Source organism: Poecilia latipinna, unplaced genomic scaffold (genome assembly GCF_001443285.1).
Source record: "Poecilia latipinna isolate Pla-1442-1.1 unplaced genomic scaffold, P_latipinna-1.0 Scaffold1524, whole genome shotgun sequence".
NCBI lineage: Eukaryota > Metazoa > Chordata > Actinopteri > Cyprinodontiformes > Poeciliidae > Poecilia > Poecilia latipinna.
Window position 1 is genome coordinate 54,623 of NW_015114140.1, and position 23,537 is coordinate 78,159.

The following is a 23,537-nucleotide window of genomic DNA, read 5'->3' on the forward strand; positions in this document are numbered from 1 at the left end:
TGGTCTTAAGACCGGTCTTAAGACCAAGACCAACTTCGAGTACCACAACACTGGCAGGTCCAAATAAATTATGGAATATGACTGTAATATAGCACATTTAAATACAATCCACACTGACAAAAGCCCTGAAAATAACACCTAAAACCATTGTAAAAAAGGCAACACAAGCAAAACATAAACTCAATCATTCAAAAACAAAAAAAAGGGGAAAGAATAACCCTAACATCTATTACTAAGTAAGTACATTTAAATATTTATGGCGGGTCAGATTTGACCCACGGGCCTTTAGTTTGATATATATGCACTAAAGAATACATGCCATGCTAATCCTTTATGTAAGCTGCTAAATAAAGTCCAAAATGTTAACTCCATTATCATTTTGTGTTTGGTCAAAAATAGTAAAACCAGTGTGATGTCACATCTATGTACTTGAATGAAGTGGAACAAAATATTGCCGGCTTTAAGTCGGCTGCTCAAGGTTAAAATGTAGTCATAATGTTCTTAGCAGTCGGTTCAATTAGCCGGCCGTGAGATTTAAAAGCCTAACGATGGTCTGCTTCCGTTTATGGCTGGACAAACAATTGCAGGAACATGTTTACAATTACAACTAATCGCAGTTATAATCAAGCCCAATATTTTTTGAACCCCGGGCCGATTTAGATTTGGAGTAATCTTTTGATTTTACCAATATGTTTTCTCTGACTTGTTATTGTTGATATTACCATTCTAGTGAAAACATGCAAAAAAAGCTTTTCAGCAAGTACGCAACCTGTTTTGCTGCTATTATGCTAATACTGTTCATTATCTATTGTGCAAAGTATAAATATTTTTCAAACATCACATTCTTTTAAAATGTAAACAAGTGTGACCAGCAGGTGGAGATCTTTTTAAAAGTTATAAGATGCACCCGAACACAGACTGAGCAGTGAACAATATTTTATTTAACAATTTCCTTAAAACATTTATTTTTGTAAAAACGAGGATTCAGGCCCACTACTCGGTCCCTGGAACAAAAGGAACACAAAAGGAAACAGGACAGACAAGTTCAATTATTCCAAAAGAAATAAAACAAAACATGCAATGCAAAAGAAATTAGTAAAACAAACAAAAATAAAACAAATTAGTAACTTCAATCACAAAACAAAACTAAAAGAAAACAATGGAACGAATCGTTGTCATCCGCTTCCAAATGCCCTTCGATGGGGCCAGAGGAGTAATGCCCCGCGCACACAGCCTGCCCAATTCGCAACAGGTTTAGTTGAGAGCGGCCCAAACAAACAACGGGAAGACAAGACAAGACAGCAGAGCGTCCAAAGCGCTGCAGTTCCAAACACAATCAGGTGCCCAGGGGTGGAAACACAGCCTAACCCGGGAGAAAGCGGGTCAGCAGGTGAGGACCAGATGGAAGCCGCACGCCACAGCAACCCCCAGCTGCAGCCGGCGACGCCAGCAGAGCAACAGATCGCAGACGAGTCGACCAAACACACAAGCCGACATGTAGCCGCCAATTGTAGCAACCGTGGGAGAAACAAAGACGCACGCACCTTGCAGCGGCCTGCCCAACTATAAAGGTATCTGCCCCGCCCACCAATCAACGGTGCGCCTCCAGCTGCACCCGGCGCACAGAGTGGGGGGAGGGTGGAACACCATCCCACCACACAAGCATATTCACTTTTACAAAAGTTATACCCCTTCAGGTGGTGCCACTTCCTTTTATACACAAACTACTTGCAGGAAAGACAATTATCCATCCATCCAGGAATAATCTGACAGATGCATGAATAATTTTGGCTAATTATCTGTATCTGTAAAATGAATACATTTCTGGAAGAAGTGTCATAATGCTAATGACCGCAACATAAAATAGAAATCTGAGCCTCAATTCAAAACATGGAGTTACTGACACGTGTGTGTTTCTCAGCAAAATGCAAAATATCTTGCTGACAGAGTTCACATGGAAACTAGATGTTTTCTCCATAAGAAACCTTAGTTTGACTCTCAGATGGCAGAAGGGAGATTAGTTGTGATGGTCTCAAATAGTTTTGAATGAATAATTTAGGAATAGAATAGAATAGAATAGAATAGAATAGAATAGAATAGAATAGAATAGAATAGAATAGAATAGAATACACTGTGACAGTAAGTGAGACGTTACTGTATTTAGTGAAGTAATGAGTACAAGACACTGAATAAAATGCTTCGCATCGTTACTGGATGCTCTTAGTAACTTTAATTTGTTCACAGCCTTGTGCAAAAAGCCAAATAAAAACTTATGGTACTTAAAAAAAACCTAAGAGACACCCTCTGACTACAGCTGTGGACACATGTAAGCAATATTGCGGTAAATATCACAACTGAATTGTAACATACACAGTACTGTGAAACATTTGTCCATGTCCAAAATGACAATCGGATATGCTTGCTCTTATGTTTTAAATAACAGATTTATAGAAGTAATTCAAGTTGAAATTCTCAACATAACAAATACTTATGACTTTATGGAGCTTTTAAGCATCGTCATATCCCTGGTGGGAGGTTTAATATTTATTCAAGACTATTATTTTGGCAGGAAGACAATGCTTAATGTACCTAATGTTCCAATCATCTGCAAGTTTAAAAAAAAAAACAAAAAAAAAACATAATTGATGGAGATACTGGAGCAAAACCTTGTGAGTTACATAACGCCACGGGGGTTACATAAGGGCTTCCTGTCAAGTTTCATGATAAGTTTAATACATCAGCCAAGAGCTCATCTGAAACTTTTTCAATGAATAGATGTAATGCAAACCACATTGGGTGATTTCTAGAAAAGAAGTGTTTCATTTGTAAGTTTGATGTATGCACTACAAAAGTGTAACTTAATAAATAATAAAAAAAAAAAATCAGAAATTGGAAATCAGTCCTACCTTGTTAATGGTCACTTTAAAAGGAAGGTTTTATATAAAACCAACATTTTTTAAGCATTATATCATGTCATAATGTTATTCCCTCATTAAAAACATAGCTAGAGTGTTGCTTTGGTTTTTTTTTTTTTTACACATGTTGGAGAAAATCTTGAAACCCCCCATGCAGTAATGCAGGGGTCCTGAATGCCTGCTCACACAAAGAACCGCCTATTTCCCCCAAAGCTCCACCATGGAGCTGCAGTCTGAGCTTCAGCGCCACAGAGCACCTCACCTCCCCCACTCAGCTCCACCAGACTAGCGGCAACGGCGACTAGCAAAAACCTGGTGCAACTGAGTCTGCTGAGCTCATCAAAGGAAATGCTCATCAGTCCAATGCACCTAAGAACGGCTGCAAATTAACAGTCTTAAATAACCTCAGACATTTTAAGAAATTCATTTTCTCAGATTTTTACTATCTCTTAAAGTGAAATCTCTTTTCCCCCCCCCCAATTCTGAATCTCCAGTCTTTTACCTATTGTGACTTTGTGCCGTCCAATGTTGTGCCAACCACCTTTTTATGGAAGGTGACGTATTTTCCTGCTTGCAATCTTTCAATATTTTGGGGGTTTCTGTACAATTGGCATGGAGCGCTTTGTTTATCAAAGCCAGAAAAATTCCAGATTATCACTGATCCTCCTGAGCCGGCCCCCAGTGCAAGACCCTCCAGTCAAAGATTTACCACAGATCTGCGTTATGTTCCCCCACGAGCCCCCAGCTTTGTTTGACACGCTACATTAGGTAAAAGTGACTATCAGAATCACTTTTTATGACTCCTCAACAGGCTAAGCAATATACTAAACCATGCATGAACACCCTGTTATGACATCTCGGTGTGACTAACAGCCGTGTTCATGATCAATGGCCTTAATTGTTTGTGTGAGTGCTGCCAGGAAAAGTACATCTATAGACACACTGCAGATCAACACCAGCGCAGCAATTCAAGTAAACTAAACTGAGAAGCCGTCAAAACAAACCAGTAATCACGCTCCAAACTCAGCACAGCTGAATTTGTCTGCTATTGTATTGTTTACCGTCATAAATTACTTCAATTAATAACATCTCGTTATTTTCAGCATGCTTTTATAAACTTCAGGCGATTACAATTCTTAGAAAGTGCAATAGATTTTACAAACAACAGAACTGACCTCTACATCTCTGACTCATGGAAATATGCCTGCTGACGTTCCTGCTGTGTCCACATGTATTTTTTCCAGTAACCGCAGAATGCAGGGGGACAAAACCCATTTGGTGCAACAAAACAAAACTCCGAGCCCTCTGATCAATGAGGTTTTATTAACGACACACACACAAACGCACTCGCAGGGGTCACATATTTGTAATTTCTGAGATGGTCTACTTGATACACTTTCAGCCCTTAGATCTAAACTCTTAGTCTTCAAAGCCATTAGAGAAATACCACGACTTCTGAAACTGTCCAGCACTGGGGACATAATGTCTCCCTTTGGAGAAAAAGACACTGGACAGCTGCTTTGGGTGCTGATGTGGCCACATTGGTGTTTCATCTTCTTTGCTGTGATGCAGGAAATTTGTATTTTTACAACAAACTATTCTGTCGCACAAACTATTCTTAATGAGGTAATGATGATTCATATTTATAAATTCAGATGTCATCGATAACATTCAGCACAAAATCCAAACTTTTCCAAGCAGGCAGTATTAGCCTTTAATTCACCTGAATTTTCATAAGAATTTTTGTTTACTGTGATTCTGTTTGATAAACAACTACAAGCATGTAAAGTGCTGCTACGCTGCAATGTAGCGCTCACGTGCCTCTTTCTATCCGATGTGTTTTGAGACGTGCTCTACTTGTGTCACTGTTTCCAGGTTCCATCAACGCATCTGGAATCTGCATCCCGTGAGTTTTCATTTAACATGGCTACCACGCACTTGAAATGCAAATTCTGGTGGTTTGCATCTCATTAAAGCAGTCACAAACAAAGCACTACATAACTTCTGTCAGTGAACGCATTGCAGAGGAATTTACGATATGCTGAGAAAAACATTGTCTGGACTTCAACAGCTGATAGCATTTACTCTGGTCACTGGCCACATCATTTACCAAATCCCACTGGCGAAGCTGGAAAACACTTATATTGGGTTTGAACTCTGACTCTCGGGGTCAAAGGGACCTCCTTGGAGAGTGTGAGTGATCGCACTGACAACCTAAGCAACGGTGGATTTTTTTTTACCATTTCTGAACAACATTGACACAGATTATTGTGTCGCAGCCTAAACAATTTGTAAATAACCCAATGCTTTGTGAGCTAGATGGCAGGATAAGAGACCATCGCCAACAATGACTTTCTTTTGGACTCACTTTTGAAAGATGATTTTAACTAAATGAAGTAGCTGGTGAACATATGTTGAAATATAAAACATCACAGATGACAGAACAGTTGCCCATTTGTGTTGGAGTTGATTACATTCTTTAAAACTCAGTTCATTAATTGAAGTGATTTCTTGAAAATATCAATAATCTCTCGCCTTCTCTCAATCTCCTGAACTCAGTGTTGTTTATTTTCTCGTATCGTTACACTCTGGAACTGAGCCACTGGTGGTGGCAGCAGCTTCAATTCAATTTCATTCAAAAGAAAAAATATTTTATTGGTTCCAAAGGGAAATTAAATGTTGTTGTAGCTCATATTAATACAAGGTTCTTCAAAGAATTATTCTAGATGGTGATGGCTATGCACAGGAAGGATCTCCTGTAGCAGTCAGTGTGACAGTGAATTTGAAGAAGCCTCTGACTGAAGAGACTGTTTTTCTAAAAATGCCTCATGAAGACACTCAGGGTTGTCCATAATTTTCTTCATTTTATGTTGGAGTAGCTCCACTACCTGAGCTCTGATTTGGGATTCTTTTGTCTTTTTCTTTAAACTTTTGATCGTAACTTTTGCATTCCGTGATTGGACAATTACTCCCTTTGGTTTTGCAGCTGGAAGAATGTCCAGCTTTTCCTCTTTTACTTTCAGGTAGTTGTTGTGCTGCACAATCTCAGCAACAAGTAATTGTGTTTACAGCTAGGAGCAGCCAATTAGCATTTCAAAAGCTCAAATTATACTTGAACTACAAGTACAACCCCAAATGCCAGAGGAGTTGAAAGAGGTTTTGTAGATGCAGAGGAGGACCAGAGAGTAGAAACAGAAGGAGGAAGCTCAAACCATTCCTACCATTGATTATAACGGTAATCAGCCTAGCTTTAAAAGCAGAGATGTAGGAAGCAGCAGCAAAAACAAATGAGGTGGATTAGCTACTGTAAAATTCTGCTAGCATGTCAAGAAAAAGCTCGACAACAGATGGCAGGAGGTTAGTTTTCGACTGCCACACACTAACCTTAAAACATGCCTCTGTGTTAAAGTCAACGCAGAGTAATTCATTAAAAACTGTGTGGGAAACAAAAATAAAAATCACCTTACAACAGAAAAAGATCCAGAAGCTTTCCATTCCAGTGCCTCCATACTTACATGTGTCCACTGGGATTACTGGTCAACAGAAAACTGGAAGGACGAGACTCCACTAAAGACGCCACTGCCAGTACCGAAGTTGACAGCACTGCACCTAAAAACTCACAACAAACCCTCAACTCTGCTGTTACCCAACTCCCATCACAAACCCTCAGTCAGCTCAAACACAGAGCCAGGTCCTCAGCTGCAGCCTGGATACAATTACACGCTATTCTATGTTTTATGACAAAGAGGCGGGGAATGCTGTTGGGGGAACACTGAGGAGGTCCAAAGCAAAGGGAAAAATTGCTTTGTCAAAGATTCACTTGAAGAGAAAGGTTAAGACGAATGAGTCCTAATATTCAACCATACAACAGTCTCGTTTGGGTCCAGAAAAGTTGCAACACAGGATTTAAAAGAAGTCAGATCCATGCAGTATTGACATGAAAGGTAGAGCAGAAAAAAAAAACTAGATATTGTTAGAAGTGGTTCTTGGACACCTACTAGGTCTAAAATATTCACAAGGTTGGAAAAATCTTATGGGATAGATGGAAATATTTCTCTATCATGGATTGTATTTGATCCTGCTTTTTAAATTAAAGACAAAGTAATTTTATTTATATAGCACATTTTCAGCAACAAGGCAATGCAAAGTGCCAAATTGTCTTTTTTTTTTTTTTTGTAAACACACTACCGTAAAAGCTAAAGAATAATGCCTAATTTCCACCAAGTGATAAGACGCGGGTACATTACAGTCCGGCGCCCTTTTTACAGTCAGATGGACCTTCCTGGACAGGCAGGGTTTAATCCAATCACCTAACGTGTTGTCATACTGGTGCGTCAACGTGACACACTAGTTTGTCTCGTCCTTGTCATAAGCAGTGAATCCTTGGACTTTGTTTTGCGATGCTAGCAGCTCTACCCTAAACCGGACTGTTATATTGTCCTGTGGACCCAGGAACCGAGTGACATGGGTCGCTTTGATAATGGAAACAGCAAAAACAGCGTACCGGATTGCACCAAGCTGTGTAGCTGAAATGAGGCATATGATGTTGAAGGTAAGTTTGTTCTATGAGCTACTAGTAGCCTGGGGTCTGCAAACATCCCTGGTTTATAAATCAAAGTAACCACTCACTGGGAAACATATGCATTGTCTGTGACGACTGCTCTCTAAGGCTTAAGCACTTGCACTCATGGTCACATTTAATAAAGATTGTGAGACTTGCGTCCCACAACTCCAGTCTAACTCAAGTCACCAGGTGGCATTTAAAGACCTGTCCACACTAAAGAGGATGCTTTGGAAACTGAAGGTTTTCTGCCTCGTTTGCACCTTTTATCCAATAATGGCATTTTTTTTTTTTTTTTTTTTTTTTTTTTTTCTGACCTAAGACTTTAAAAGATTCAACAAGTTTAAAAAGTCAAATCTTTTAAAACTCTGCATGGTGTACAAATGTGGCTTGGATGTTTGGAGGTCATTAAAAACAGACAAAGAGCACTGCTCCATACATGGCCCCACTGTGGCTTTCTGTGCTCAAAACCAAAACAACTAATTGAGCTTTTTTGTTTTCTGAACTGTTCCACATTTGTCTCCATTACCAGAAAACCTCAAACATAAGCAGACAAACATAATGTGTCATGAGATGTGGTTGGTGGTGGTGAAGTAGAACGCGGGGACCCAGAAGAAGATGATGATGATGATGATGATGGTCCAGAACAGAACAACGGGCAGCAACACAAGGAACACACGACAACGATCCGACAAGAGACAAAGACAACAGGTGGACTTAAATACACAGGGAGAGTAATCAAGGAATGAGACACACCTGGGAAGCAATCAACGGGGAAGACGCAGAGACAGAGACTCACAGGAAGGAAACTGAACACAGAAAACCCTAAAAATAAATACACAGAAACACGGATCATGACATAATGACATTAACTGCGTCAACAAAGACATGGGCTACAAGAATGTAGCCTGGTGCTGCTTTAGCCCTTGCACAGGATCTTATTTTATTTTTATTTATTTTAATAATCAAGTAATGTCATTGCTGGTGAAGCACACATGTTTAGGTGATTTTAACCCTTTCAAGCATCAATTATGATCCTTTGAATCAGGATTTTTTTTCAAATTTTTTTTTATTTTCTTAAGGCATAAAAAAAAAGGTAGGAAAACATTTTTTGTGAAAAATTGTAATTTTTTATTTTATTTTAGGTGATCAATTGTAATTTTCTCCAAATACAAAGTTGTTATTTGAAAAATATGTTAGTAGTATAATTCTTTAGGGCTTATCTGAGGTAACAATATTTTTTTTACCTGCTAGAGTCGTCTACAGTAGAAGGAGGGACCGGGTCGGTTGGCGTGCTTTTTTTGTCTGTCGGCCATATCGGATTTAACAAAAATAATTTCTTGCATTTGCAGCTGATGGCCTGTAGTTGATGGTATATTTTATGATGCATTAGTGTCCACTTCAGTGGTCTGTGTGCATTTATAACATAAAAATCCACAAAAGCACAAGAAAATGGCTTTTAGACAGCTGTCCACTGTAGTGACCACTATGCATGAATGGGTTAATTAGAATCCAACAAAACAAAACTAAGATATTAATAATAATAATAATAATAATAATAATAATAATAATAATAATAATAATAAAAACACCCAGAGAACTGTTGCTAGGCCTAAAGTGAAATATTAAATTTTGCTTCTGTAACTTATGTTCAAGTTCAAGTTGGAGCTCCCCGTCACAACACGACGACTTTAAACTGCTGCCACTGAAAGCTGAGAGATAGTCGCCTTTTTCCTGGTGGACTGAACTTTACATGTTTTGTTCAGTCAAGTTAAGTTTATTTGAACATCACATTTCAGCAACAAGGCAATTCAAACTGCTTTACGTGATAGACTGTTGAATAAATAAGCTTTCTGGAAAAAGGCACAATCAATGGCCCAGCGCAAATCAAAACACGTTGGGTTGTTTTTGCCACTTGCGCTGCTCTTGAAAGGCAGTAACTTATCCTGAGCACATGGGTAACACAGAGCAATCTATGAAAGTCGGGAATATGTATTCCAGTGAAGCAAGCAGTGCGCAGCCTTTAATATGGTGGAAAATAAACAACCACTTCACAAGTGTATGGCATGACACCAACATCATCAATTGTCTGCTTCGCACTCCTTCAACCTTTCATTAATTTAGAATAACAGTCAGAAAATCCATCCAGGACTACAAGCACCCCTTTCTAATTCCCCTGGTCTCCGTCCAAAACTAACAACTTTCCAGTTCAATACAAATATTTGAATAGCTCTTTCCATACATAACGCTACTGTCAGTCTCTAAGCTAAAACATCCACCGCATGCTTTAGAGGTGGAAAAAAGATGTGGTTTGGAAAATGAGCCCACTAATGTGTGCATGTTGGCAAATACAACACAGAGAAGATCAATCAAGTGGTCCAGTCTCCCGTCCACCCCACTCTCCTTTCTCTCTCTCTCTCTCGCTCTGTCTGTGATTTGAATATGCTGTGAGCTGCTGGGGCACAGAGAGGTGCAGCCTGCCTTTTTGACCAGCAACCTGGTCCAACAGTTAAGGAGAAAACTGCCACAAGATGGAGAAAGATGCCAACATAAGCCTTGGCCTCTTCCATATCTCGTCATTCTCTGGATCTCTGCCCGAGTCCAGAGAGGAATGTGCAGCTCCTGTCCAGAAACAAAACAAAAAAAACAAACAAAACTGACCACTGAATGTAAATAACTTAGGTGAGGCCTCCGTCGTGAAATATGTCTTCTCCTACTAACTTTACACAAGTCCCAGAGAATAAAGCTCTGGGTAGCGTTAAGGCTTTCTTTGGTCTGAGGGTTGCTAAGTTGCTAGATTAAGGCTGATTTGGGATCCTAAAGCTGCTGAGACTTTCCCCACATATTTCTTGCTACTCCTGCAATATAAGAGCTATTTCAAGCATATTTCAAAACAATCCGGTAGCCATCATGTCTTCTATTTGCAAAGTGTTACATTTCTAAAAATATTTTACTTATTTTGGCAATACACTTCAACAGATCTGAATAGGACAAACCTTAAAACCTTTGAAACTCATTGTGTTCTTAAGGACTCTCTACTTTTCCTTAGTTTCGGCCCGACATACAATGAAAACAGGTGAAATGACGTTGGGCCAATTTCAGGTTCTACCGCTTTTTATATAATCACGTTTTAGTTTCCATTAGATTTCTGATCAAATACAACAAATTTCTGCCATGTCATCAACATTACATCAAGAACGTATTGACTTTTCTCCTCTTTTATGTAGCATGTCTTTAAGCACCAGTTTCTAATAAAGTTTGAGCTACGTGCTTCAAATCCATTAAATACCAACCAACTTGCAATTTGAACATTGTCCACATTTCTGACACTAGGACAATAAAATCCAAACATTTATTGCCTTCAAACTTTTGACCATATCAACGTGACGATGGTTAAAAAAAGATTTAAAATGATCTAGTATGTTTTATCAATTTTAGGTAAATTTGCCCGTAAGTTAAATGAAAACGCATTTCATTTCTGTTTATTTTAACTTTGCCTTTTCAACATCTGACACAGCAGTTTGACCTATTGCTTCTGCTAAGAGCTAAACGTCCTTAGCAGGTTGTCGACTATTTTAATATTTTTGCTCATTTTTACAAGTAACAATCTCTGCTCTTCTCCAGCCTACCCAGAATGCATTATCACAGTTTTTTCCCCCCCAGTACTTTTTGAGTCAAGTAAAAATTCAGCTCTGTATAAACAGTTTCTAGGTGTAGTGCTGTGCATCTTTGCAGCATTCGTTGCTATCTAAATAAACCGCACACTGTCAGCAAAGACTGCCTGTCCATTTATTTCTGAAGGATGTCTCTCCACCCCCCTCCTGATAGGAGGACATGGGGTACAGGACACATTCATGCTGGACGTGGCAAAACCGGCGCCAAGGGCGTTGTTTATTCTCATTCAGGAGTGCTGCCCCGAAGCTCCATAGCAGCTCAATACATCAATTTTCAAGCGCAGACACATCCACAAATTCCCATGCCCACAAAAGATGGGGAAGGTTATCTGAAGGATGTGGCTGAATGTCTGTTCTCAAAGAGCCAATTCCCCTGGCCCCTGCTTAGTCTATTCCCATTTCCTTGCCCTTTAATCGCTTAGAGAACCTCATGTAGAGCCAAGTCACTCTATCTTTCAAACCAGCACTGAGACGATGACTCTGTTGGAGAGAGCGGCGCCTCCCAACATGGTGCTCAGGCAAACGTAAGACGAGTGGATAATCTGAAGCTCTATCTGTAGAGAGAGAGACAGGGGCGTTCCTGTCTGCTGTTACATCTACGACGCCGGACACGTTCATCAGGAGTAAAGACGTCGAAAAGCCTTAGAGGAAATGTTTCTTTTATTGCTAAAGCATAATCTCACAGAAAGAAATCTGAAAAAATTCAATCATTAATGTACGCAAAGTGAATGTTAATAAGTAATTATTTTATTAATAAAATTACAGTTGCCATGGTTAATGATGATACCAACTATAATCTCTTTAAATAAATACAATTTATAAATACAACATGACATGGAGGCCTTTTATTTAGCATCTGAACACAAGACTGAACTGGGACTCACTCTTATCTTGCTGGTAGAAGTGGTAAAAGAAAAAGTAACTCAGAGCTCAGTGATATGAAACCACACAAAGAAGGAATCTGAAAGTCACAAAGTCTCCAAAGGGTGGTTCGTAAGTGATTCCAGAAATAAAAGCCCTGTTTGTCCAACCATCACAAATATAAACATGGAGTCTGATAAACCGTACCAGGACTATACTGGAAGAGTATGCTCTTATAAAGGTAAAAACATAAAAAAAAAAAAACAGGATGGATTTGTAGTAAAGCTACTCACACACACTGTAATGTGTGGTGGAGGGTCAGTGACGCCTTTTTCTCACCCAGAGGTGCTAAGAAAGCTTAGTAGTGTGCAAGGCTTCATAAAACCTTTGAAATACCTGGAGATTTTAGACAAAAAACATTATGTATGTCTTCATTTTTCCTAAATTAGGATGATAATCTGAAACATGTACCAAAATCAAATTAGAAAATCAATCTTGCCTCAGTCATTTTGACTGAATCCTACAGGGGTTAGTTGACAATAACAAGGAGTGGATATTTAAGATAGTCTAAGCAAAGAAGGAAGAGCCAACGATTCTCCTTTATAAGCTCCGGCTCTGTTAACGTGAATTTTTCTCCACTTAAAAAGTATACTCAAATTCAAGACTGGATTCTTAAATGTAAAATTATTATGCTGGGATAAGGGGTGTATTCTTATTTTCTGGCCTGGCACATCTAGATCAGGCCTTCCAGTAAACGTGTCTGGTACTGCATGTCTATCTGATCATTGTGCTAACCTGTGATCCTCGGGAGCCTCTCTTGTGGTCCCATTCTGAACGGGAGAGCATCTGTGGAAAACAAAGACAGAAACATGTTCAAAGCACAGCGCTTCACATCCTGTGTCCGGTGACTTCCTGCATCAGAGGGCACCCCCCCCCCAAAAAAAACTGTAAATAATCAGATTTTTGTTTTATTTTTTCTTCGGAAAATGGAAGCATATGGGCGGGAAATGCTCTCGAAGAAGAAGAAAAAGTCTGCAGTTGTTTTACTTTTTAGTGCTTTTCAGTAAGCACACACATCTTTAATGTAATTTCACAGTCAGGTTTAGGTTTACCTTAGTTGTTATTTACTGCCTCAGTAGCACGTGAAGGCTGAGGATTTTTCTATTTATTCTAATTACCAGCCTCTGTGTCGTCCCACGGGCCTCGTAAGCCCATTTTCCACTCTCTCGTGTTTCCCCACACGCATAAGTGCGGTTCTGCCATTGTTTCTTTTTTTGCTGAGCATGTTGCCTGAGAGCTCAACCTTAAACTCGTGGTTATTTCTGTCGGACCCACTGCCACAGCGACAAGCGAGCCCAGCATGTTGCTAAATTGCTGCTGAAAGCTGCAAAGAAAGAGGCTCAGTATAAAAGCCAATTTAATAATTCAGGTGTAATTTACTGTGTCAGTGGAGGTCACTGAATTGTGTCACGCTATGAGTGGAAAAATGACGCCGGTCTGGACAACAGTGTACCTTCAAGTTCCCCACTGCGCCGCTTTGCTAAACTAAGACAAAAGCTGATAATCCTCATGCCTAATAAGAACAATGAAAATTAATTTCAGCTAAATCCACTGGCCAAAGGCGTCAGCATCACGTCTTAGTCAAAGGTTTGCCCAGTGCTGCTGTGTGTAATTAGACTAGAACTCCTTGCACCGGATACGTTTTTATTTCCTGCTTAAAAAATAGGTATAATTACTGAACAATACCATTCCAATCAACGCTCATGAAAGCACAAATAATCTTCTGTCTTTGACACGTTCCCCATTTCCATCAGCGCCATTGTCTGCAAACATTTGAACCTTTAATATCGTCACATTAAGTTCTACGTTCAGCAGCACACTTTGTTAGATATTGTTGATGTTTTGGTAGCAATAAGCTACAGAGGAAGGTTCAAAATCAGCAACAGCATTGTTCTGAAATTAAAGACACAAGCTAAGCTTTTAAATAAAATAAATCAAACTCACATTAAATTTAGTTCGTCACCAACTGATCCATCCATCCATCCATCCATCCACTGGTTGTTTCACCATGTAGCACACAAATATCTAATAGCCTAATGCTTACAAAAGTCGTAATTTTCGCCATTTTATTCAATTTACTATAACCTAATCAAGCAGCAAGTTACCAATATTGTAATGAAGTTCTGTTTTTACCCAACCAATAACTATAATTGCTGATCTTCACATGTTGGTCACATGACCATATTTTCCTAGAATTTGAGCTCAGCACACCAAGTCATCCAACTGAAAAATACACTTTAAAGCAAGTCATTAAATATTATTTAACAGTCATTTGGAGCACAATCGCTGGCATTAAACCAAAGGGATTACATTTTTATGTATGTTTGATAAACAAACATGCCACTCAAATATTTAGCAGACTAGGATATCTGTTAGAGAGAAAACACTTTGTTCTTTGGTCAAGGTTTTATTAACAATAGGCAAAGCAGTCCAATAATTAATGACCCTGACAGTGAGCAAACAATGTTATAAACAGCCATCATAAATAAAAAGAAAATGGCTCTGGAACAGCCTTTCCATAATTTGACATTTTGGAAGTTAAAAAAAGAAACATGAAGTGCTTTCTCAAACAATGTTCTCATCCTCTTAAGGGCGACTTTTCTTTATTTGGTACTACAGTTATGAAGGGGCAAGTAGGTTTTGACTATCAGCAATCCCCTCAAAGTTTTGACAAGTGTGCAAAATATTGCACAGAAGCAATGTGAATAACTGTAGTTTATAGTAATTACTATTAGTTGCAGTTTACCAAACTTTTTATTGCTCTGACATCGACATTTTACCTTTACTGCATAAAAGCTGGCAGCATAAACCTTCCCTGCTAAGCAGCAGCAAAAGTGCTGCGCCATTAGAGGATCGCCATGACAGTGAAGCGCCCTGATCGCGCACACACACACACATAAACAGCCGTTCCACATTCTGATGTTATGTAACTCGACCTTTCATCTCTGCTCTGAAAGACAGACCTAGACTGCACCGAAGTCTCAACATGCTGTTTGATGTGCCAAAAAAAAGAAGAAAAAAGCAAAACATCTGAGCTGTGCACAAAATGTGAGCCCTGCACACAGGCCCCCCTGCAAAGAGTAACTCTGAAGGTCGCAAGGAGAGCGCTTACCGTCAGAGCAGCTCAAACGCTGGCGTGTACATCACTGCAGGAAAAGCACATTGCGTGGATTCGCATGTTCTGGTCATTACATTTAGTCATCTACAAACTTTGAGAGTTTCACACTGAGGAAAGCACTAAAAATAATTCTTAGTAACTTACAGCCAACGTTATGCATTAAGACGTAGAATCGCAGGATGTCTTCTTTGTCTTTTTGTAATGACACCAACAGTTTTGGCAACAGCAGCACAATTGGGAAAATAAAAATGATTTTGGCAAAGTTGTGGCCTTTGATTGTTTTCTATCATGCCATATGTGCTGGCTTTTGAAAAGGTACATTATTTTGTGTGTAAATGTGAGAAAATGACACAAAATGAACCGTGATGTCTTGTGAATTATGTGTGTCACTTTCGATGGTAGAAAAATAACACACCTATGGGGTGAAATTTAGTGTGTATATTAATTTTCTGTGACGTCACTGTCTTATTAATGTTGTTTTTATCATAGCGAGGAATCACATGACCTTCTGGTATTAAAATTTCAGTACTTCCAGGTGACCCCAGGTGATCAGATGATCATTAGCACGATTAATCAAACATAGAAATGACGGCTTAATGTTCACTGTGTGTGGCGTAAGTAAAATGTCTGCGTAATGTGACAGTCATTGCTGCACCATTGGAGTTACGCAGTTACATCAGCTGTGCAGCAGTGATGCAATTGTTAACACGAGCCTTGATACTTGTGAGGAAGAAATGTTTTACATTTCCAAATGTTCTGCAGTAAGCGGTTTTCTCCGGTGATCAATGTGTTCATATAACAATGTTAAATGGATAGAATAGCAATGTGAGAACATAACTTTCTGTAGCATACTGATTGCAGTGCCACAGCTAACATACGCTTAATATCAACTTGCACAACTTGTCAAATACAGGTTTAAGCATATTTGACAAAACACTTAAACCTGTACTTTGACTGGGCCACATGAATAGACTTTTATGTCAACTATTTGATTGTGACTCTGGTTGTACGCATAGGTTTACTGTCCTGCTTAAACGGTACAACCAGCAACTCCTTGCAAATGGGACTTATTTAGGTGCATCAAGGTATTACACCATCCACACACACATTCAACCTGAGCGTACATGCACTGTGGTATACTGCAGTGGAAAACGCACGGACACTCTGCAAGAAAGAACATGTAGACTTTTTAGAGAAAAGACTTGACGCATCCTGGTTTTCAGTACAAGACCGTCCTTATGTGAGGCAACAGCTCTAACTTCTGTCTTCACATTTTAACTTGTGCGCAGTACGCTGCTTCATACTTGAAATACAAAAACTGCTCTTCAAATAAAGTATGACTGATTACAATGGCAGCCAGGGCAGCGCTGGAGACAAAACAGGAACATAGAAGAAGCTCATCGCTCCAAAGCTGAACCTTCAAGTCGCGTTCTGCTCTCAAACAGCTGAGAGGCGATGTTGTGAGGATGGGGAGCGGTGACGGCTCGTACACCCCCGTCTTCTCATCGATCCTGCTGAAGTCTCACAACGAGGCCGACCCATCGTATTGTCAAGCTGTCATCACATCGTTACAGAGTCGGAAAAATCTGTACCAGTATCTGCCTCGACCCATTGCTCGGTGCAAGATAACAGCTCAGAGCGTCTCTTTATCATTCTCATTGACATTGATCGCTTATTTTCATGTTTTTCGTATGCCTCGCAAAAGTATTCGTCCACTTGAACTTTTTGTCCATCGCAAGTAAAAACTTTAATTAGTTCTTTTGGTGTTTTATGTGACAGACAAATACTCATAATTGTGAAGTGGTAAGGAAACGATGCATGCTTTTAACAAATGTAAAATTTATCAGTTTAGAACTAAAAATCCTGTCCAGTGCAAAATAGCTCAAACTCTGTCACACCACAGATTCTCATGGGTCTGGACTTTGACTAGGTCATTCTGGTACATGAGTATGCTCAGATTCATTCTATTGTACCGGCGGCTGCATGTTTATGGTCAGTGTCCTGCAGGAAAACAAACTTCTGTCAAGTCTTTTGCAGACTCTGAGAACTTTTATTTTCTTCCAGTACTGAGCTCCATTCATCTCTACATCGGCTCTGCTCTGCTTCCTCTCTTTAGCTGAAGTGTGGCTTGTAATTTCAGTCTCCAGTGTGGCAGCAGAGCGCGGATTCAAGCCTCCAAGATCAATACCAAAACAGCGAGAAGTCATCAGTCCAAGGCGAAACTCCAAAACTTCATGACAATAAACCGTCTGCAGCAAGCCCCCTTGAGACGTTTGATTACACACAAGCATGTGCATGTGGACCAGGAGGAAAGTAAACTGTCATTTTAAATGCAATTGCTTGATTTCAATATTTATATGTGGTTATTGGTGCCAAAGTAAAAAGTTGCATATTTTCATCTGTGTGACGGTACAGTGTTGACTGTCTGTTCTACTTGTTCTGCCTAAATGTAATTAAAATGAATAAAAATTAGATGCAATTGAGAATGTCGTTATCATTATATTAAAAAAAACGATGAGTAAAAATAGATTACGACGGGATTTTAAAATGTCTGACGACGAAAAGGGCTAGAGAGCAATTCCTCGACCACAGTCAGAACAGCCATGTTGCTTTTTACTTGGACGCGCGTCATAATTCTGCACCAGAAAAAGCCAAACGCAGTAAGTTTGGAAATAAACATCAGCTGAAGCAAGCACTGCCGACTCCCTGAGCCCGAGAACTTTAGAATCCATCCCGTAAAGAGCATAAAATGTCAGGAAGTGGTTGTGGGTGGTGCTGAGGATAGACGCAGAGACCCAGGTTATGGTGATAATGATGATGAATTTAATAATAAAGCTCAGAACAGTCCAAAAAAGACAGCACGGCGGAGAAATTAGCACACAGCTAAACACCGGTAGCAACTGATAGCAGGACTGGAAATAGGCGCAAACGCAATCCAGGACTTCACAGTTCAACTGGAGCGCATAGACGTCAAACGACAAGGACCCGACAAGAGACAAAGACAACAGGTGGGTTTAAATACACACGGGGGTAATCAAGGGAACGAGAAACACCTGGGAACAATCAACGGGGAAAACGCAGTGACTCACAGGAAGGAACTGAACACAAAAAAACTCTAAAATAAATACACAGAAACACGATCATAACGTAAAGAGCGTAAAAAGCGTTCGTCCGTGTGGAGACTACGTTTTGTCTTCTTCGCACGGAGGTCACTTTGGGATCATAAATCGTTTACGCAGAAGTCTAATTGCGTTCGTACTTAATTTGTAGCATCAACCGACGCACAAAAAAACAACTCGGATTTTAGACAAAAAAATAAAAAATAAAAAATAAAAAAAATAAAAAAATTGGGAAATGGCAAATCATGACCTGCTGTGTGATTGTAGCTAAATGTATTTAGGGAAAAACGAAAGCTCGTGTGGAACCTACGCCACTATGTTCAACCGCACATAGCGAAACCGAAAGCTCAGTAAAAGTTTGAAATTCAGCAAACTTGTGTTCACTTTTCCAGGCAAACCTATAAACATTCTCCTCCGGAGCATTCATCGACTCTGCAGCGCGCTATCAAACGACGTTGTAAATTCTCCCCCTGCCTGCCTCCCTGCCTGCTGGGGAGGAATATGGAGAGCTGTTCCTAATCATGCTGGCTAATGTTTTACAGGTTTTACTGTGGGGGTCAGTAATTGTGAGCCATTTGCGTCATCACTGGAGGGAAGGGAACTATTGAGGTGGGCTGCCAAGGCTAGGCGAGGGGGGCTGTGTGCAGGTAATGAGGAACACGCTTGTGTGTGTGCGTGTGTGTAGTGAAAGATTTGCACATGCACTGCTAAAAGCATCCACAGATCCTCAGTTTCTCACGCTTCCAAAGTGTAGCGCTAATGACCAAAATCACACACAAAAAAAATGATGCCTTGGTCCCACAGTAGATTTACATTTGCTCCTTTACCTTCTCATCCACTATTCACACTTTATGTTTTCAGACATTTCTATTTTCTAACGTGTCACTGCTGAGGTTTATTCTTTCAGTATCTGGCAGCTTGATTCCTGACAAACTCGCAGTTTACGTTAAAAAAAGAGGCAGCTTTCAAACCTGAGAACGTCATCTCGGCCGTAAAGTGAAAAATCATGTGTGGTCGTGTTTGCTGCAGGCGGAACTGTTGCGTTTCACCAAATGGATAACAATGGGAATAAAAAAAACATTGTAGGAAAACACTGAAACAACAGGAAGTTAAGACTCATACACATCTGAAGAGGTTTGGGTCAATAAAATCAGTTTGTTTGATTGAGCATCACAGAAGTCTGATCTCTTACTCGGTTCTGTCAGGAGGAATGAAACAAAACTCCTTTAACCTGTTGTGGACTACCCAGGAAAAGGTAAGATTTTAAAGAAAATAATATAATTATCTATATGTTTATCACAGTTAATACCTTTACATTAACCTTGTCAATAATTACCCAAAATTTCCCTTGAGGCCCAATTTAAGTGCCACAGCTGATACTTGCACAACAGTTTGAAAACTTGTGGACACAAGTGAACACTTTTCCTCAAAGGTGATGTGTTAGAAGAAGGTAAAATGGATCAAAATAGGAAAGTTGGGCAAGTTTGATGAGGGGAAACTTTCACCTACATGACTGGGTCAGGGCACGTCTAAATCTGCTCCTCTGCTGGGTGTGCCCAGTCTGCAGTGGTCAGCCTCCATCATAGGTGGTCCAAGGTAGAACCAGCAGGGAACCAGCGACTGCAGCGTGGGCATTAATGCATTTGGGGAGGTAAGCCTGACTCATCTGGTCCGATCAAACAGATGAGGTACTACAGCTCAAATTAAATGACAGAATGCTGCACAAATGCACAATGAACTTTGACCCTTGTCCACCAATAAAAGTTGTAGCAGTAGTGGAACAAGCTTGAAAGTTGGACCATGTTCAGTTTGACGATTTGGGCAATGTTCTTCTGGGAAACCAGACTTTAGATGTTAGTTTGCTACATTATTCTAGTAATGCTGTGGCCTCTCTCAACTGGATAACACACCTTGCCACAAAGCACAATTGCACTAGGAAAGGTTTGGGAAGCACAACAAAGAGCTTGAGGTGCCCACTTTGCGTCCTCACACAGATAGTAATCTAAACGAACAAGTGTAGAACAAACAAGTCCAATCAATGCAGGCCCCACTTGAGAGGACTCAATGGATCTGGTGCCAAATAAATCAGGATGGTTCCAGATACTCCAGGAGTCCAGCGGGCCTAAATGAAGCATGTCTGGGCAGAATAACACACTGTCAGACATGCGGTCACAATGCTATTGTTTATCAAGTGTATCTATCCTTTTAAGGTTCGCCGTAGCGATGAACACATTATTAAAAGCCACATAGTTAGAAAAAAATGCCAGTTCGCTTCAGCATAACCAAGAGAAGGTATCAGACATCCGCACAGATAGGCGCTACAGTTGGCTAAGAAAATGTCTCTATGAAGCCAGAAGTCTTGTTATTTCTTCTAGAAGAGGCAAAGAACATCAAGCCTGACTTCTAAAGTTAATGAACGGTTTAATGACAAAGCAATGAAAGCTTAAACTTGTTCATTACGACATAGTAAAACACACTGAACCAAACAGCTAGATAGTTAATTTTGGCAGGAAAAAAAAAAACAAAAAAAATGTTGGCGCTCTGTCTTCTGAAATTACTCTGATCTAGAAGGTTTCAGACATCAGCGCTGCCGTCACACTGAGAGACTGACGACAGAGTTCACTCAGAGGCGATGTTATGAGAGCAGTATGGGAATTTGTGTACAGATGCTGCCTCCACGTTATTTCATCTTTTATGAACTGAACTGACTCGGCAACACCTGTTCTTTTTTCTTTTTTTTTTCTTTCTTCAAGCTTTTCACAGGGACCGCACATGGAAACATGCACACATCTACCCAACAATTTCAGCCAATGCAATCCTATCAAGATTCCCACAGGATTCCAGTAAACAGACAGACAGGAATTGCCCCCTCAAGCATGTACCATTAAATCATATCCATTCATCTCCTATAAATCACTGACATGCAAATATAAACGTGTTGTAAAGCCTCAAATAAACAGCATGTGTACCTGTGGGAGACCATAAATCTTTGCTTCCTCTTTTTGCAGGTGGAGGAATTTATATTACTACTGAGCCTGATCCCCTGAAAGAGACTCGGGTCGACCCCCAAGGGGAGGAGCTCCCCAACACAAGCTTGCGTTTTGTCCATATGGTTCCCCAAGAAAAAGACAGTAACGTTCATATGGACACTGTGGAGATGGAGAGAAAGGAGGCGGCCTTTGCTGGAGCTCGTCTTGGTTTGAGACAAAGCGAAGGACCAACATCAGCCACCCTGGAAACCAGTCCCGATGTAAACCAAACACAAGGATAAGACATGAGGGATGATGGCTTTCCTCCAGGGAAAGTAGGCCTGAGCATAACGAGCCATCCTATCCTCACACACCCTTACTGGGGATCACAGAGGCTTAGTGAGTAGCTCTCTGCTTCACACTCCTACATGATGCATGTCATAATAAGCACAGATAGCACACTGGAGCAGTAAAGTCTCATCACTGCGTCTCAAAGCAGTGATACATGGCTCCAGGTCTGCAACATATTAAGGCAACACAAGTATTTTTGCAAACAATGGCACCATTTACCTAAGTTTCTCTTTGTCTGTCAAAGTTCATCCAGACTGTGTTGCCAATCAATAAATTAATGTGTTTAATGTCATTATTCTGGATGTTGTTGCCACCTACTGGCCTGGCTGGAGTACTTCAGCAAAGTTCCCCTTACAAATTTATTTATTCCGACTTCTCACTTTTGAATGTGTTATAATTAGGACTTTATATGATAAATCAAAACAAAGTAGTGCACAGTTGTGCAGTCAAATAAAAATCTTACGTGTCACTTTTTTTTTTTTACAGACAAAAACATGTAAAATGTGTTTGTATTTAGTCAATATATTGTAGAATCATTGCAGCAGTAGCAGCAGCAGCAATCATGCATGTTTGCATGAGATTTGTTCAGCCTAAAATGTTTGTTTGTTTACCTTTCCAAAATAGCTCAAGCTCAGTCAGACTGGATCTTCTGTGAACATTAGCTGTCATTCTCATTTAAATCAAAGTCTGAATTTTGACTTCAATCACACTCTATTTGCTCCGGCCACTTAGATCACAATCATTTCCTTGTAACTCTGATAGTGTTAGAGTTATTGTCCTGCTGACAGGCAGGCCAATGTCCCAGGCTTTTACAGCCTCTAACAGGATTTTCTGCACTAGTGCTCTATCCGCAGGTCCATAAACACTTCCACATCATGATGCTTCCCTCTCCGTGTTCACTGCTGGGCTGGCACTGTTTGGTGTTCCTTTGTCTTTGTTCTCTAACAAACCCACGATGCCTTCCTGGAACAGTTCTATTAACTTACATATGAACCTCTGAGCTGAACAGAAATGCACACCGCACTTTTCAGATCCATTTTTTTGTAAAGCAAATAACTGATCAAGTATCAAATTCCTTCCAAATCACAATTATGCTCTATTTTGTGTTGGTCTAAAACATTACATTTCCTTTATTGGGAAGGAATTTGGACATTAAGACATTAAAGTAACTCTTGATACCATGCAGAACGTCAACCAGGTCAACTAGCCAGGAAACTATAAGGAAGGCATACCATAGAAGAAGTGCATGGTGATGCATTGTTTATGTTTTCAAATTAGTTTATTCTAAAACCCTGTTTGCATGATTCATGCTCATAAGTCTTCACGAGATGAAAGCCACACAGCCGAACAGCCCACAGATCTCGCCGGAGTTTGACCGCCATAAAATGTTTCATCGCCTTGTGGCCGACTTCTGATGTCTGCCTTTTGATGCTGTGCAGGTAATAAAAGGCTGGTTTATCACAGCTTTTGGTGCTGCAGTGGCAAAAACAGAGAGTAAAGCGCAGAGAGATGTTACAGAAAATCATACTAAGCAGCAGAGTCAGATACTCTTTGGAAACTCCTGAGCTGACAGCACTGGCAAATGGAAGAAATGTGTCGTTTTTATCATTTGAATCTTACTTTGGTAAAGAAAGTCCAGCAGTTTCATCCTGTTTTTAGGATTTAAGGACAACTCAGTCACTTCTTTAAAAAGCCTAACCTTCCTTAGCATTTCAAAGTTATAGGCCAGTTTCCAGATTGCAATTTATTTCTGATATTCTAGACAAAAATATTTATGCTCAGCTTTGATCCTTTTTAAATTGTAGCCAGTCTTTGGATTGACAGCTGGGTGATAGCCCTGAATCAGCTCAGTTAAAGTCCGCTGTGGCCTGCTCTTCTTAAATAGTGTTAGATAAGCTTGAAGTGCGTG

At 40.0% G+C, this 23,537-nt stretch overlaps 1 protein-coding gene across 2 annotated transcripts in view; it reads right to left on the reverse strand.

Annotated features, from left to right (window-relative positions):
* The window catches only part of LOC106963357 (cGMP-inhibited 3',5'-cyclic phosphodiesterase A-like), a 111,349-nt gene that overhangs the window by 48,997 nt on the left and 38,815 nt on the right, over window positions 1-23,537 (reverse strand). Inside the window, exon 2 of one of the 2 annotated variants that reach the window (XM_015058223.1) lies at window positions 12,807-12,857. The exons of the other annotated variant lie outside the window; for it this stretch is intronic. Coding sequence (XP_014913709.1) covers window positions 12,807-12,857 — 51 coding nt within the window. The remainder of the gene's footprint in view (window positions 1-12,806; window positions 12,858-23,537) is intronic. 2 annotated transcript variants of the gene reach the window in all.